The 18133-nt window shown below is 43.4% G+C and overlaps 1 protein-coding gene across 1 annotated transcript; it reads right to left on the bottom strand.

The window, feature by feature from the left end:
* Positions 1-6506: 6506 nt before the first annotated feature.
* T265_04984 (hypothetical protein) lies at positions 6507-6719 on the bottom strand (the record flags this gene model as incomplete). Its single annotated transcript, XM_009169861.1, has 1 exon — positions 6507-6719. One exon carries the CDS (start codon positions 6717-6719, stop codon positions 6507-6509), a length of 213 nt encoding a protein of 70 aa, XP_009168125.1.
* Between the last annotated feature and the right edge of the window lie 11414 nt (positions 6720-18133).

Below are 18133 nucleotides of genomic sequence, written 5' to 3'. Positions count from 1 at the left end.
CCGCCCTGTAAAATGATGCATCGATCATATCACCACCCTATCATAGATTCTGGAACAGCGAACTGCTTCCAGCAGCCAAAAATGGTTGTGTTTCTTGATCTCAAAGCTGCCTTTGACTCGGTGGACCGTCAGGAACTATGGCAGTGTCTGTGGAACAAAGACATCCTCATAAATTTTTGACCCTCCTTAGAGCGCTGTATGCCCACCCATGCAGCCTTGCGAAGGTCTACGGGGAGCCCTCTTCTGAGTTCACTATAACAAATCGTGTCAGATAGGGCTGTCCTCTTTCACCTTTTCTCTTCAACTTCGTCAAGGATACGATCATGGAAGACTCACTATCTATCTAGTGCTTGTGGGGTCGGAGTGCTTTCAGGGCGTCCGCTCACAGAATCAAGTACGCAGACGACATAGATCTTCTTGGATCTAACCCCGTCGTAATGCAAACAATATTTAACAATCTAAATAATTCCGTCTCATTATTTGGCGTGAGGTTCACACTTGCAAAGTGTAAAGTTCTACTGCAAGACTGGGTGGGCTTGAACCCTAGCTTCATGCTTGCGGACGGACCGATTGAGGTAGTAGACAAATTTGCTTACCTGGGCAGCTGTGTCAGTCCCGGTGGTCTCACGAAAGATCATATTCTATCCGGACTGGGAAGGCCAGAGAAGCTCGTGTGGACCTGCGTCATCTATGGCGTAGACGTGACATCAGCTTAACCGACAAGCGTCAAGTTTGCGATGCGGCGGTGTGCTCCATATTATTGTACGAATCAAAAACATGACCGTTGCGCGCCGAGGACGTCAAAAGACTTTCAGAGGATGCTAGGCTTGATATCCGGGACTCGACTATTTGTAAAGATAAGCAATCCCTTTCAAATTAAGTCGATGGTGCGTTTTTGTGATACGTGTTCGCCTGTGGATATTCACTTGAGTCCCTTGCTAACACAAGCATGTGTTGCAATGAGGCTGGCGGATGTGATAACGGCTTGATAACCTCTGGATAGAGCAATGCCAATAATGAGCTTCCAATGAAATTTCACCAAACTCATAGGTCAAAATCGGACAATTTATGGATGGAAACCAATATGGAAAATTCACAAAACACTCAAAAACGGTTGGTGTCAAAGAGCAACTCAAGTGAATTCTTGTTGAAACTTCCGTCCTTCACGTTTTCTAAATAAATGTGCTGCACAAAGGCTACCCCATACTTTAGTTGAAATGATATTCGATGTATGTCGGTACGTTTTCTTGTTGACAACTTGATTTGTATTTGAGTGCATTCTTCGAAACGCGTTCGATTCGAATCCAAATAGAACATGTGAACTCGGGGACTACACTCATCCTTAAACGCTTAAACAAAGAGTGAAGAGTTCAGCTGTAGCACCCTTTTGGTGCCTAGCTACTCTGCCACCCGAAGGAAGCATGAGGGCTGGGATACTACCAAGTTGCCCAAGTCTAGACAGGAGAAGTCGAGATGCAGAGGTCGGGTTCGAACCACGGACCTTCCGGTCAGTAATTTCCCGCTCTAACAACTTGAGCCATCTAGCCCCCCAAAGAGAGTGAACGAAAGGCTATTTTTTATAACTGTCAGGTTCGCTTCACTTTCTTTACTCAAGTGCACTAAATCGTTTAGATGGAGAACACTACTCATATCGTTGCTGAAAACTCTCCAGCACTACACTACCTGTTTCGTCCTTCTTGGCGCTCAAAAGCGCACTGTGCTATCTCCAATACCATGTCAAGTGAAATACGGAACAGTCTCTGTGTGTGCAGCAATTTGAACAGCATCATAAACGTGAGATCGGGGGAGTTCATTCGGGTCTTCTGTTAAAACAATTTGGTTTGCAAACGAGTACATTACTCCGAACACCCCACTGAAATTTCAGTGTCATGTCCGTCCATATTTTGGTATTTGCTTCACCGGGTAAAACTTTCAGCTGAATTTTCCCCATATATAGTCACCGTTTTGGGAAAATTCTTCTTCTCAAGTGTGGTCACACGTGTGCTGGATGAACTATACGAGATTTCCAAATTCTCACGTAAAGGACATATTTTCCGCTGCCCAGAGTATTATTGTTCTCAAATGGAAATTTAATGGCATCCCTCTGCTCTGATTGCAAAAAGTACACAGTCCGCATGCAATCAACTCCGTTTACGACACACGGATCTCCCGAATAGCTGGAAACCAGCTAGCACCGTCTGAGAAAAACACAAGACTGTTTATATCTTTTTGATTACATTTCAAAGGACAACATTCCGATTGGGTTGTGTTCGACGATGCTTCATCGCCTAAGGTTAACCTCTCCCCCTTTTTCTGTCAAATTTGAAATTAATTCTTCCGTTTGAAAGCGAAGTGGAGACGGTGGGAAGACAAACTGGTCTCTGTCGGATAGTGAACGGCAGTCAGTCAGTGAGGGTGGGGAAACTTCAATCACATTTATCCGTGTAGGTGTTGTTTTTTTTGCTCGACACTTTTCTTTGTGCAATAAAAAGTTATTAGTTGTGTTCATAATTGTACCCAAAATACTGGTACTATTGAAAGGTGAAAACTTTCATGCAGTCTGTACACAGTTGTTACTGTTGTTTATAGTAACCAACAGTCCAAACCAGTCACAGTTTGATGGTGCAAAGGCCGAGCTCCCCAAAATTCGAACCGTCCAATATTGGAATATCTTTTCTTGAGACGGGTCGCTTCGTATACTTGAACCCCGTCACCGTAATCAGAAACAGCGGGGGACTTCAAGAGAGAACACTAAGTTCTTGTGTGAGATACCGACATGGGTCCACAAGCTAAAGGTGCGATGAGTCCCTATGAATGTCACATGTACCTGTGTAGTGTGAGGCAGCGTCCGAGGAGATACCGTTTTCAAATCAATTGTCTGGTAAACTGCAGTTCATTGATTAGAACACTGCTTAGGAGTGGTGTATTTTCGCGAAATACACTTAACTGCAAACAAATTGGGCTTTGCGAGAGAATCACCTGGAAACCAATTTCTTTTGCAAATGAGTGTATTTAGCCAATTTTATGCAATTTGCCTTCAAATAGAGCGTAAAGTTGATGCAAACTCGAGGACTGTGCCCACCTAATGAGCCCCAAAAAGAGCGAAACCGGTGGTGGGCTGTCGAAGTATTTCCAGCGACCTTATGAGTAGCACATTACGTCTATGACGCATTTTCCTTACTTTTAAGTTAATCTGGCCTTCCAAATAAGGATATCCAGTTACACCTCTATTCTATGTCGTGTCACGTAAAAGAGATTCTGATATTGTTGTGTCTTCTAAATTAATTCAACTAGGGGGAATATCACATATTTTTCCCATTGAACATACTCACCAAATCGCTCCCACCAACATGCTTTATTTTGACAGCTTTACTTCTAATCGGACTGCTCATAGTATGTCATGCCTCCTCCAGTCGTGGATAAAATCCGGCACTTAACTAGGCGCACATTCCATGGAAGGTTCTTGAATCGGTACACGGAAAGTTTGACGTTATTCAGTTTTGTTAACTGATCGAAAAGACATCTGGGACAGTTACTATTGGTACAGGAAACACAAAACTTGAGCGCAGCCTTATTAATAGTGGTTTGGAAATTATTCCCCAGCTTGCCGCTGTTTACTGCTCCTGAGAATCGACTGCTGCCCATCGCAGTGGAAGTTCAAGTAAAAGTTACTTCCACATGGTACAGACTTAACTTAATACTCATAAGGTTGCTGAAAACTCTTCGGCTGACTAGTATCGCTCTTCTTGGGTTAATCATGAACGAAAGATTCAGCTGCGTGGAAACCAGATTGATATGCAAATGAGTGTATTTCGGTTACTTCAACTGCTGTGGGCGGTTGCGTGGCGTTCGCTGAGATCACCTGTTGATACAAAATGTGCCCCTGATTTGAACCGGTGCTTCTGGTAATATGTTCTGTTTGGTCTAAACTGCTGGAATTAGAACTAAGAATGGTCTTGTAAGATGCGTTTCAGCGTGCCCACGGATTCTGGCTTGGAATATTTTTGAACAACCCACACAGTCGATAGTTATCCAATTCTACTCTACACTAACTAATGTACTCACAATCTCTGGCTGTTCCATCCACAAAACCCAAATGCTCGAAACCGCCATCACGATTCTTCAGTATCTTCGAATCGCTGCTAGTTATGCTGCTTCTCAGTTCGATGTTTCTTTCTCCTTTTTGTTAGTCTACCCCATAAAAAAGCCAAGCCACACGAAGGAGGCATGATGGTTGGGATACTGCCAGGTCGCCCAAGCCTTTACAGGGGAATTCGAGTGGGGTCGGTCGGGTTCGAACCACGGACCTTCCGGTCGGTAAATTTGCGCCCCAACCACTAGGTCCATCTCGCCCCCTTGTTTGCCCCTTCCCATCCATGGAACATCTTGTAGCATTGGGATTATGAAACTTTGAGTGTCTCTATATAATAGGCTAAATGATGGAAAATCAAGCAGTTGTGGGCGCCACTGGACGATCGCAATCCGATATCACCTGCTAATTTCCGGACACTTCACCGCATTATCCGGTCCCTCTGTACTTCCTTTAAGAAGACGTCGTGTTGATATTCCGCTGGGATTACTAACTAACAAGGTGCAGAAGGAACTCCAGAAAAAACTGCTTATTTTGGAATTCTCTAATGCTAAAGATGCTCCGCGGTATTATCTCTAAAAGCGTCATATTAAAGTCGACTAAACACCAAGATCTAATACCCTCTGTCAAGGAAACTTTGTAAAGTTGCTGACAAAGAGGAGGTAAGAAAAGCCTAAAATTCACATTCGCGTCCAGGTGCTGGAAAGTCAAATATTTCGAAAGCATTTATAAAGTGGTATGAATAAAGCCCCAATTCAGTGTGGCGTTTTTTCTTTACTTTGTTCTGCATTCGCTTCTTTCTCTTTATTCTATGTAACGTTTTTGGGTGTTCACATGCACGCATGCATTCTGGCACCTCGCTCAGTCTGATTATCGTTCACTTTTGAACTCCGTAGCTAATCGATCGCAGTTTGATTGCTTGACCTATTGTCCCCTGCTCTACGGATATGTGAGTTTGGGCTGCGTGGATTAAACTGTCATGAATCGGGAGTGTTACTTTCAGCATAGATCGATTGCACCATAAAATACTTTGTGAGCACTCATTAACTTATTTATATTTTTGTGAATTCTGTGTGTTCCCAGCACCGAGCTACAAGTGATCCACAACTTAAAGACTATTTTATTAGCTCTCATTACTGGCCACTTGTCGTGCAATTCGCTGTCCCTTTAAACACTTGTACTGAATGTGTGTATTTACCGGACGAGATCATAGCAAGGCCACATGATTGCAAAGTATGTGTTCTAAATTATATGGACACCGCCTATCCCTCAGATTTCCCCTTGTCAACTGATCCCAGGACTGACTAGGAACACCAGAAATCTATGAAAAAGGCAGCAAAAGACTGTCTATGTCAGTCCAGAATTCCTTTACAAAGTAGTATGAAATATTAAATCTAAAAAAATTTGTGCGAATGCACATAAGCCCTTCACAGTCTTCTGTTAAATATGTTTTATGCTGATTATCTATACTTAAAGACTATACAGATTGAGTATGGTTCGAGATACATGGTTGATTCGATGTGCCGCTCACATTCGGTTGAATATACCGCTTCGTTCACCCTCAAAACGAGTCTATCGTGGGATATGAGACTACTTGGGAGTAGCCAACTGGATACTCGTAAATTTCTGCAATAATCAGGGAGGGCTAGATTAGCAACAAGACAGTCAGACGTGGAAATTAAGCAAATTATTACAAAAAACGAAAGAAGGAAGTCTGAAAATTTGATCCAATGTTGGTTTAATCCTGGTTTGAAATGAATAAATATATCCCCTAAAATCGATAGAAAACCGCTTTTATCAAAGCCGGCCACACCAAAACTCAACCACTAAGCTCACTTGCGAACAAAGCAAATATGAGTACTGGCAACACTCAGTATTTGGACTGTACTCAGGCGATTTGGGTACTTCTTTTAACAGCCGCCATGAGCCAGTTTCATTTTCCTCAAGTACTTTCTCCCAGTCTGTTTGAATTAAAGGACCATTCCATGAAACAAGCCAAATCTACCTGACAACTACTCTCCTCATTACAAAGTTACAAGACCCACCTCCGACAGGTTTTAATCAATCCGAGTGTTTTTAAATTGAGCTCGCTCATACGACAGCAGACGAGGACATTGTAGTGATTCTAGAAAGGTTGGCCGTGGTATAGCCCCAGCTTGTTTGGATACTGTTTCGCTTCCAATCGAATACACTTATTCCGTTGGAGCAAAAACACAGAAAGTCGCCAAAAGACCCCATAATGAAGTAGCGTCCGAATGATTTACACATGCAGGCTGTCAGTAACCGTACATAGATTAATTCAACTGCCATGAAGCCGATAGTTTTATCGATCTCTATCCAAGCAGTGCAACAGGTCCCGTCATTTCAAACTGCTGAGGTATTTTAATTCAGTGCCTCAGTCTACAAAGTAAACAGCTTACTCTGAGACGGCAAGAAGATTAGATATCTGGAGTTCAACGGTCAATACGGGCACGTGTTCCATTTTCTGACCTGCATTCGGACCAACGATTGGATAACGTTGGTTCACCTGTCTCGTATCCGAAGTTTCTGTCGTCAGGGCCACAATTTTTGACGTCAAAAGCGAGTAAAGACGAGGCAGACGATGAGGTGCAATGTTCAATTTCGACATCCTGTGCACGACTATGGTCATATTCGCTAACGGGGCAATGCACAAAGTGTGACGTCAACCTCATGATTAAATGCAAATTGGTTTACGGTGGCCGTTTTGAAGAAACAATCTGTCGGCAAGTACACTGTGTAATGAAACGAAAAATAGCCAAAGTCACTTGACACACCGCCAGGTACGATGTCAGTACTAACTGTTCATAGACTTTTACCGACCTCCTCCAAGAACGCGACTTGCAAGTGAACGATCCAGTTGATTTGATGTTTTTTTCTAAAAGAATAACTTTATCAGATGCCGTGGATCCCAAGTCGTCGGAAGGCCTTACAGACCACCTAAAGCACGTAAGACACTACATAGATCTTATAAACCGATTAACTGACCGAGTCGGTCGATCGTCCAAAGTGCTGAAGTTATTCACACCGGTCGAAATTCTTTGTGCGATTATATAATCCCTTGGGGCTGCAAAGTACGCTAACGGTTTGGTGAAAGGAGTTAATCCGGTCGTAATTCTTTGTGCGATTATATAATCCCTTGGGGCTGCAAAGTACGCTAACGGTTTGGTGAAGAGGAGTTAATTCCCTCCCCCCCCCCCTCCCCGTGCGCTCGATTTTGCCAGCGTTTTTACGAAAAACACAATGATGACATGCGTTACGGTGAACCGATTCTGATTTAGGTCATATCTTCCTAAACTACACCCGTCAGGAAATACAAACAAGAGCATTTAGGAATACCAGTGGCTTCTTTCATAAATTTCCGCAGCAGACTCTATGAAACATCTCTTTTGATGAGATATTATAATACTAAAGTTCATATTTAAAAAGATATTTTTGGGACAGGCGAAGTTGTGTCACTTGTCTCATTGTCCAGAAAACGCGCGTTTCACTGAACGAATAATTTAACTGGATGCGGTCGTTTGAAAAGCGTTTGAATTCAGTCTGCCATTTTGTCCATCAGGCAACTGCACTGGTGTACCAGGAGACAGTTCGGCTAATTCAACTCTCTACCCTAGCCTCACGAGACGCCAGCACGTAACGCACATGCGTGTCAGGCCAAACGAACACATGACCATTCTGTTTTTACCTACCAATACGAAAGTGATGAATATTTAATCAGAAACAAATGTCCAATAAACTGTTTATCCTCTCACCCAATAACGTGTGAGACAGTCCGGCTTGTGTGTTGCGTTAGTCTTGGTTCTAAATGATGGCAGGTGAACGTCTGTAGGTAGCCAAGGAACTCTTTGATGGTTAGAAGGGTCGCAGTTCTTGCACCAAACTGGTTGAAAGTCAGTCAGTTCAAGGCTTGAAGTCATCTTGACCAGATGCAAGGTGTGAGGTGAAACAAACCCAGCTCCCGGTTTTGAAGTTTCCAGGTAACTGAATGTGCTGCACCAGGCCGCCTCATATTTCACTCGCTACGATATTCGAGATATCGCGATACATATATATCTTTGTAATACACTACTCATAAGGGGGCTGCGCCTACCTGATGAGCCCCAAGAAGGGAGAAACCGGTCGTGGGCTGTCGAGGAGTTTTCAGCAACCTTATGAGTAGTGTATTACAAACCCAGCTCCATGTATACAGAACGTATACGGTGACTGTGAAAAAATTGCGACTTTCTTGGCGATCCTTTGAGTAATGGACATTTAGCACCCCTTCTGTGAAAACTAAACGGCTTATCAGGCTGGCAACAATAGCTGTATTGGAAGCACACGTAACTGTCATTGATGCCTACTAGATGTGCTAAAACGCCATCGGAGCAAAAGCACTGTCACAAGTGGCGTTTTCTTACTCGGCTGTTCTTCTTCCAGTGTGAAAAAAGATAAGAAAAGTTCGCCTGCTTTTCGACTAGCTTGCAGTACATGCGGGTTCCAAAAGCCCCTGCAGAAAAATATACCTCAGGGGTAGTATAGGCTGTACAATATACGGATCTCCAGGGTGAAGAGTTAAGCGGTAGTAGCTATGGCCGATTTGGCAGAACGATGTCAGTGCTTTCGAGAAAATAAAATATTTGGCCGAGTAGATGTATCTATCACAAAATCACTACCACGACCTCTCGTTTGTCAATAGTTTGATCAGCTCTTCAAGAAGGAAGACCAAATGTCAACGCGTGGACAAAGTTCACAGTGTCTCGAATGACCACGCATTGCAACTTAATCGTCTTTACTTGTGCACTCTGGAAATAGAATTGCAAGATAACGCAGACGAGGATCTAGATGATTCGTGCGTTACTCCTTAAATTCCATTCTCGGTCGATGGCTTGGGAAATCCCTACCTGAGGAATTCTCTGTGAAATCCCTGTGATATTCAGCCGTATGAGTTCGTTTAATGGAGACAGCCACTACTGAATACTACTGAATTATTCACTCACTTCCGTGTAGCAACCACCACCACCCATTACCGAAATAGGCAGTCTTTGGGCATAGGTTGCTTCGCTATAAAGACTGGCTTTCCTCAAGAGGTCAAGTAAGTCATCGACGACTCTGCTCACCACAGAAATTCGAACGGTAGTTTAGGAGTGAAATTAAATCAGAGGCTGGGTGATCTGAGCTTACGCTCACGAAGGCAAGAATGCTGATGGTAATTCTTGTGTTGTTGCAAACAATAAAACTAGGACAACCTCGCTGTGCACAACAACAATTTGAGTTGATCGATCAAGAAACTAGAGCCGCCTGGCTCAATCGGGTGAACCAGTGTGAGGGGGAAAGCGATTCGCCGCGAATTCGTTTATTAGAGAACACCAACTACAGAAAAGTAAACCTCTCATATGCATCTAATGCTAGAAAGCTGTAAACGAACGCTGCAAAGCAGTTCCGCAGGTTCCGGTATAAACTCCACCTTCCAGCGGAGTAAGAGAAAACAACATACTACTTGCGTTTCTCATCAGCAGTATCCAGCGTTACACTAGTATGGCAGCTCAACCTCTTTCCTCGTGTCGTGATCGAAGATCTGATCTTGGAATCCATGCCCCTGATGATACATTCCAAACCATCTTACGGCCCCAGGATTCGGTGCCTTGCTGCTCGCGTTTCAATGCGACCACTGTAGGTTCCGCCCTATCCCCATACGCACTTATATATGTGCAAAAGCCTGGTGATGAAAGTGATGATGGTGTTTTAAGGGCCTATAGCCATCATGCCACGGCAACTGTGTGGAAGTATTTTGTACACCCACAAAAATATACATCAAACTATCAAACTGCGTACATTCACATGATTTTTAAAAGGACAACATCTCTTGATGTGATTGGCTGGCCAAGGGACAGCCTTGTCGTGATTTTATTGGCCCCATTGGGATGTGTGCTGCGCTGTGATTTCACTCCTTGTGTTTGATTGGTTCGTTGAACAGAAAACGTCTAACAGAAATGGTCGGTGTTCTGATTATTCCTTTCACGGTAAGTTTTGCGCTGTTGTTTTGATCGTCCTGAGCTTTATTGGCTACTTTCAATTCCTGTCTTCATCTTTATGGTAGCTGATTTCAGCGTTTGATCGATTAATCAATTACCAATCTCTTCTCAGATTGAGCAACTTGATGCATTGGCTGGAGGTATGTTAGAATCAAAATAGTTTTTCTACCAGATTGAGGCTTTCTCTGCTTTCTCTGCGGGTTTCTTCTCCAGGCTCCTTGTGTAGTTTTAGGCTCTGTAGTTATGGGGTTCTAGTGTCCTCATTAGTTGGTAGATTGAGTCAATTTCAATCTGTTTGTTGACGGCGTACTTCGTGAAGATTCGTGCTTTCGTATCTTCACGTTGTTTTCACGTCCATCCTGGTCTAGTTGCAAGGAGAAAAGTGAAAAATGATTTGTCTTTTAACAGCAAGTTTATACTCATGAAAAATGGTTGAAAAGCTCCTCCTTTATTGTTGCGATCCCCGCATTGGATCTCGTAGGTGACACTTTTATTTTGGTCTTGACAATGGTTTACACAAGCTGTTTACTAGTTTGTAGGACATTTCTTTGTCATACTGTACTAAAATTGGTGCAGTCAATGCAGACACTTTATGAATATACTTGTGCTGAATTTTCCTCCTTAACACGGTACTGGATTGGCTGTATGGATTTCCTGCGTCGCATGTAAATGATTTTTCATTAGAAGGCATTTTATACGCGTTTTTCTTCCGAAATCTTGGACTCTACATATTTACAGTGTCTCCGGTTTGCTTAAAAAATATCCAAGCACAGACTTTTCTCTGACATTTTGGACGGAAAGTAAGCAGCTACTTGGAAGGAAATCGTTGACTCGTGCAACTTCGAAAATCCATGAAGGTGAGGGGAGTGACCGAGTTGTGATTATCTGGTGTCCCTCTTCCTGATCCTGTAGTGATTCAGGGGATTTTGTTTTATATCCTCTGCAAGTCCTTTACATATGCCACTCTCTTATCCGGCAATTAGAATTTGTATTGGTTGGTAGGGCATTTGCTTCAAAAATATATTCGGTTTCGTCGGGAATCACCGTTAGGCTCAATTTTTCAGCTGGTAGAATTATGATGTTTCTGGCTTTCTTCGACGTGTTAGTTGTTCCCCTTTTCTTGCCTGAGAGGATGTTGGCTGTTGTGTTCAACACCCAAATGACGGTTTGGAAAAATTGTTGTTCAAAGCTGACATTCAGTTCCATTTCAGTTCCACTGCTGTTTCTAGGCTGGTTAAGTACTCCTTGTTTATGGTGTAGATAAAATTTGACAAGGGCGCACCAAAATGCAAGCTAGGAAGGGATCAGTCAAAACACAGAAAACACTGCCGAAAAGCTGACGATGCTGGAATGGCCAATCAAATCGAAGGAATGCAAAGCAAAACTGAACACATATCGTGAGCGCAATAATCACTCCAATGGTCCAATCCTCTGTTCAACGAACCAACCGAGTCACAACAAAGCGTCAATCGTAAACGGCCCAATGAAATTACGATAACGCTGTCGCTTGATCAACCAGTAACATCATGAACTATCGACTACTCTTCTAAGAACCATGTAAATGCAATAGTCTGAATCGGAAGTGGCCACCATGTACTCTGACACAAAATACTATGCCAGCAAGCATCTGGATGCAAAACCAGTACACTGCGTTTTCAGTGTTTTCGCTCCAAGTGGATACCTTAACGATTGCATGAAAAGTGATGCACGATCACACAACGTGGTTTTCATCAGTGTGACATGTAGCTACTCCAGTTTTCTCATTTGTTAGAAACTATCTAGCACTTACTGGTGTGAACACCAGGACAGTAGTGCTGAAATTCACTAAATGGCCTTCGGGAAAGTTCAGTTTTCCTCGATAGAGTAGCTGGTCACGCTCCACGGAGTACCATGGTTATGCCATGCGCTTCATGTGCCAGGCAGTCGCGTGTCTTATAGTGCCCTCTTCGCCCAGTCTTGCATCGGATGGAGATGAACGAGAGAGTGGTCAGTTCGAAGCCTAAGAGTCCTCACCGGTCAACTCAGTCCTGTTGGTAGCTGCCATCTGTCATGATGAGGACCAACAGACGAGACAAACAAATGGTTAGTGCCCCTGATAGATGTGACCGTGTCCAGCAGCTAATGGATGTCTTGCACCAAGGTTAGCGCCTTCACTGCACAGATCTCAAATCATGGTAAACTGGACAAACAGATCTATTTATCATCATTGAACAAGTCAAACGCACTGTTTTCATTAACTTACTTTCCGCATCCCCGAGGCTGTAACAACTAGAACCACTGAACTTCGATCTGAAAAACCCAACTCATCTGACTGAGAGTAGCTCTGAAGCGGCACCTGACTCAGCCGTAGGGCTGCCCGGAAGAAGCGTTGATTAAGGAAATCCCAAGAAATGGAAGATTCAGCGGTGGTTATAAGATAGTCTAGCTCTTTTCCAACTTATCGATTATACCGGACAAAGAAAACCTCCAATCGGTGAGGTCACTTTAGAGAAAGGCGGTTCGGGAAATTTATTTCAAGTCCAGCTGCCGGTATGCAGAACAGTTTATAGAACAACTCAGCTGACCTGAAATGTTAAACATAACGTCTAGCATACCACCAACTTCACTATGGATGTGAAGTACTAGGTCCTGACGGAAGGTAGGATTCGGGTAGTGGATTCACTGCACACATCATAACAATTCAGACACCACCAAACGTATAGGGGGGCGAACATCTGTCGTCCAAGTGGAACTAAAGGTCGGTTAATCGTGCTACCATGTGGTGGTATCTCTTCTTCGGAGGTTTACTGAATTTTTCCGTCATACTGCTTTAATCCGTACCATATGAATGGTATTCTCCTTAATAAGTCACCAAAAACGGCCTCCGTTAGGATCGCCCTTTGTCGCCTTTCTTTTTCAAACTTATAGTCCAATTAAGTATCGGAGAAACAATTGCTACGTGTACAGCTCATGACCTGGCAACAAAGCATGAGAGCCTTCACCATTCAACTCAGATGCTTTGGTAATTGCCGTCTGCCCTGAAGGGGACCGCTGAACGAGACAAGCAAATGTTTAGAGACCCCGACAGACATGGCTGTGTCACCCAGCCAATGGCTGTCCGCATCGAAGCTACCCCCGCACTGCGTGGCCTTCAATCCCTATCACTCCAAAAAAAACAGAACCATTCGGCATGAAGGAACCGATTGGATCATTCGGGTCTGGTCTCGTTATTCTCCTTGTACTCAGTAAATGAAACTATAGTCACTGCACGCACCGTCTGCGAGCTGAAAAACGGAGGCTGAACTGAAAACTGGAGCCACCCATATCAGACCACCTGAACCTGAATGGACCAAGTTCTGATAAGGATAATCCCATAATATCTCCACAGGTGGCCATTAGTAAGGAAACAAGCTTTACTGCGCTTTCTACCTTTTGTAGAACGAGCTAGTTGGGTATTCGTCCTCTCTAGATGTAGCACGTCAAAAGTTCAACCACAAGTGATCCTTTCGGACAGTTCTTTACATCTGGGAGGAATTTAACTAATGAAATGGTCGGGCTCAGTGCGCTCTTTTGTTGTCTGTCTAATCTAAGGGTGGCAAACCCAGAGATCGATAGCTAAAATCTTGACTTGAGCTTCTGGAAATTGCTGTCGCCATGCTTCAGACTGGAAATTCACTTGATGAGGCAGTACCATGCATATCAGTGTCAATACCTTTCAACAGTTTAGTATGCATGCAGTTCTGTTATATGCTCCATCTCTTACGCAACAGAAACTGTGGCTAGCATCTGTGAGGATCTGGCACTTCTGAACGCTCAAAAAACTGAAAGAAAACAGTGAATGATCAATGATTTCATGATTTTTTAATTCTTGGTTCTTGTCTAGGCCAGCAAAATCATTATCCACTAAAATGAGTCTTTGTTGAAAAGACTGTCCAAATGTCTATGTTGACAGATATGTAGTAAGAGTGCGACCGAACAGCTGAAATGACTGGTTGATATCTAGTGAGTGATAGAGTTCACTTGCTCACCGGACAACCTAGCATCGACCAAAGTGACGAAGAACGCTTGTCAGTGAACTGGTCAGCAGTGGCACTCACTCCAGCCTGACAGTGTCATCTGGTGCTAAAAGCATAACCCGGGTTATCACAAACTTCTAGTACGTATTTTCCAGATACTAATTACCCACTGATATCAGGCCAAAAAGCACTGGGAAGCAATCAGTCTGAATGACAGTCATCTGGGATTCAAATTAGGAGACACTGAAATTTAAGAAGGAAAACTACTGATCCGTAGTAAGCCATCAAGTTTTCGCTCTCACCTGTTGATCATCAACCTGTTGCCATTCGACCAGGCTGGAGCACACACCTGTTCAGACCCATGAGATTGAAATAACGAAGCTTTTGGTGCGCTAAACGACTGACCAGGAGGTCTATTGTTCGAACGTGACACTGGCTTCTTTTACCTGGTAGTGTCTCGGTCCTCATGTTTCCTCTGATTTGCAGAAAGTAAAACGGTGGTTCTCGTCAATCTTGTGAGCTTGGCCTAACAGTTTTCCTTGTTGATCTGGTTTTGAACTTTTTGGACAAACAAACGAACACAGTCAACTGTTGATGGCTACTTACTTGAAGTTTAAACCATCGTGGCCATGTGAGAATACGACTGTTCAAACGAGAGTGTTGTGAATATGAACAAAATACATATCCCGCTAAACCCCAACTGAGACTAAAAAAGTTGCCCAGTGAGTTTCAAGCGTCTGTGAAGCTGCCTGTCTGGGAAGTCCTGACTGGCGGGTCAATCGATCGTCAAAACCAGGACAGTTACTGGGTCGTCGTTCGATGAGTCGGGCACACCAATCACATTGCTCAAGTGTGAACACGTTCGCCCGCTCAGCCCTAAAAATTCGGATGCGTCCAACGTACGTTGGTGCATTAGTGGTCACACGTTCGAGGCGAACGTTCGAATCCCGGCACGGCCATTGGATATGCACTGATGATGAGCTCTAATAAGAGCGAAACTCGAGTCCAGTGCTTCCCGCCTTGGTGTGGGCTCACCGGAATAATTAAGCTAGAAGAGGAGGACGACCGTTCAAACGATAGAGTGAGATGAATATGAACAATATACGAGAACAATTTGGAGCTTGGCAGGTGACAGGATGAGCGGATCAGTAGTCAACTTCGCTGATTCATTAGGTAACTGAACAGTGTTCGATAACCGAGCGAATTGAATTTGTTTAGTGCTATGACAGGTTGGTAAGATCAACGGTGAATCAATTAACGAGATTGGTAAAGAAAATGCATTTGGAAGTTGACAGAACCAAAACCAGATTGTTCAGCGCTAGGAGCTTTAAAAGATATTTGATGGATCGTTCATTCAAGTCTAGATGGTGTAGACAGGAATTCCTAACCTCTGGCCGCTGTGCTAGACTTCCCCTTACTTCAATCCACACTAATTGTTCCACCACAAATAAACATGGAATAAGAGAAGCAATCCGTGAATCTTCACAGTGAAACAGTTTAGGGAAGCTGTCCAAGCAATGCATTCCCAGATTGCGTTGAATATGAACAATATACGAGAACAATTTGGAGCTTGGCAGGTGACAGGATGAGCGGATCAGTAGTCAACTTCGTTGATTCATTAGGTAACTGAACAGTGTTCGATAACCGAGCGAATTGAATTTGTTTAGTGCTATGACAGGTTGGTAAGATCAACGGTGAATCAATTAACGGAGATTGGTAAGAAAATACATTTGGAAGTTGACAGAACCAAAACCAGATTGTTCAGCGCTAGGAGCTTTAAAAGATTTTTGATGGATCGTTCATTCAAGTCTAGATGGTGTAGACGGGAATTCCTAACCTCTGGCCGCTATGCTAGACTTCCCCTTACTTCAATCCACACTAATTGTTCCACCACAAATAAACATATGGAATAAGAGAAGCAATCCGTGAATCTTCACAGTGAAACAGTTTAGGGAAGCTGTCCAAGCAATGCATTCCCAGATTGCGTTGAATGCATCTCTTTACAATAAACTTTGAGTTTCTTTTGGTTTACATCAATAATTCCTATCGTTTCGGACAACGCGATAACTCTGGAAGTAATTACTTTTCTACTGGCGTCAGTGTATCGTCAATCAGGAGCATTTCAGATGAAACTTCACCTGAAAAAATGAGTCCCGTGTGGCGCGCCAAAGGAGACGTCCGAAATAAGTGAACTGATGTAAACGGGACTTCCATTCAGCACCAGTTTACCCCTTCCACTGTAAAAAACATGGAAAAACAGCAAAGCATTTGCTTCGGGTAAAAACAATAATTTGTGCCTCATTGTGAAATAAAATACTGCGGACAAAGACTTGAGGGCCACGTGTGCGGTAATAAATTAGCAAAACACCAGTTCTCTAAAGGCGTCTACAAACCCAAAAACCTAGGGGATACTTTCTGAGTAACCATTCCTTTAACGTCTACTGCTGATAGACGTAAAACCCTTCTCTGCGGAGTTATTTGTCAGCAGACATGAACTAAGCACTTCCAAGCCATTAGACACGAAAGTAAACATCTTGTATACACAGAGTTTTTTAAAAGGTGGGCTTTCTCATGCGACCTGTTAGGCTTTCCTGGATATTCACTGACTGTTACACAATATTAACCAAACACTTCAAGATGGTCCCATAATTTCCTTAGTGGAATTCATCTTTCATCAGATGCAGTTACAGAGCTACGACACCTAGCCGTAGGCTACTCGAATGACTTATCAGTAGTACACGTTATTGCATGGTACATGTAAGGACCTGATACTTTTCACGGGGTGGATTATTTTGGGGCAGAAGCTCCAGGGCCTGACGAAGCTTTTGTTTCAAAAGCGTTGCCCAGCAATAACTCTATAGATTGTCACCAAACGTCTCCGAAAACGATGACTACTCAACTGGTTCCAAGTATTTTTCGCCGGATTGATTTGACTTTTATCTGGTATTTATGTCGTCAGGTTTTCACCTTTTGATGGACAAACAAGATGGACTGCCGTCTGTTTTCTCCTCTTCAGGTTGATAGACTCTCGTTGGAGTGATCAATTTCTAGGGAATAGCTGCACTAAATGTGTTTGGACCTATAGATCAGCGTTGATGTTTTCGAACGTGACGTTGAGATGCGCTTCTAATTTGTCTATCTTTGTCTTATCACTAATCCCCCTGACTGATTCAGCGTAACCACGATTAGCATCCACTGACTGTCCTGTGTGTGTGCACAGTTTAACATTTGACTGGGCGCTGGCTCACATCACAGTGCTATCGTTCGTAGGCTGGCTGACAGCTCTCAACAGGCTTCTGCATCATCGTATACCTAGTTCATTCCCCATTGACTGATTCAGCGTAACCACGATTAGCATCCACTGACTGTCCGGTGTGTGTGTGTGTGTGCACAGTTTAACATTTAACTGGGCTCTGACTCATATCACAGTGCTATCCTTCTGAATGTTGTTAGCGTCATTATCCATCGCGGTTTTGCTTATCTTAACCCCGCATCACCAGTTATTGTGCACCCGAACAACTATGAAAGCCCATTAATTCAATACTAGCTAGCTGCATTGTGACGTTTACATTTTCCTTGAGACTCTCACTTTTATCGGTCAAACACTGGATCATGGGGCCGATAGATAATCCGTAATTTTCATAGAGGAAACTACTCACAAGGTTGCTGAAAACTCTTCCACAGCCCACGGCCGGTTTCGCCCTTCTTGGGCTCATCAGGTAGGCGCATTCTCCGAGTTTCCGTCAACCTTGTGTCCTACTTGAACCCAAATTGCACTGTTTTCGAGAAACACACTCATTTGCAAATCACTTCGGTTTCCACGAGAGACTCAACTGGGCTGTCAGAATTTTCAGCAACCTTGTGAGTAGTTTCCTTTATGAAAATATACTGCGATATCTCGAATATAGTGCCAACTCAATCGTGAGGCGGCCTGTGTGCAGCACATTCAGTTGTAGAATATCATTAAGGAGAGATTCAGTTGAGTCTCTGGTGAAGACCAAATTGATTTGCAAATT

This window comes from Opisthorchis viverrini (assembly GCF_000715545.1).
Source record: "Opisthorchis viverrini unplaced genomic scaffold opera_v5_89, whole genome shotgun sequence".
NCBI lineage: Eukaryota > Metazoa > Platyhelminthes > Trematoda > Opisthorchiida > Opisthorchiidae > Opisthorchis > Opisthorchis viverrini.
This window is presented reverse-complemented; position numbering and strand designations above follow the sequence as displayed.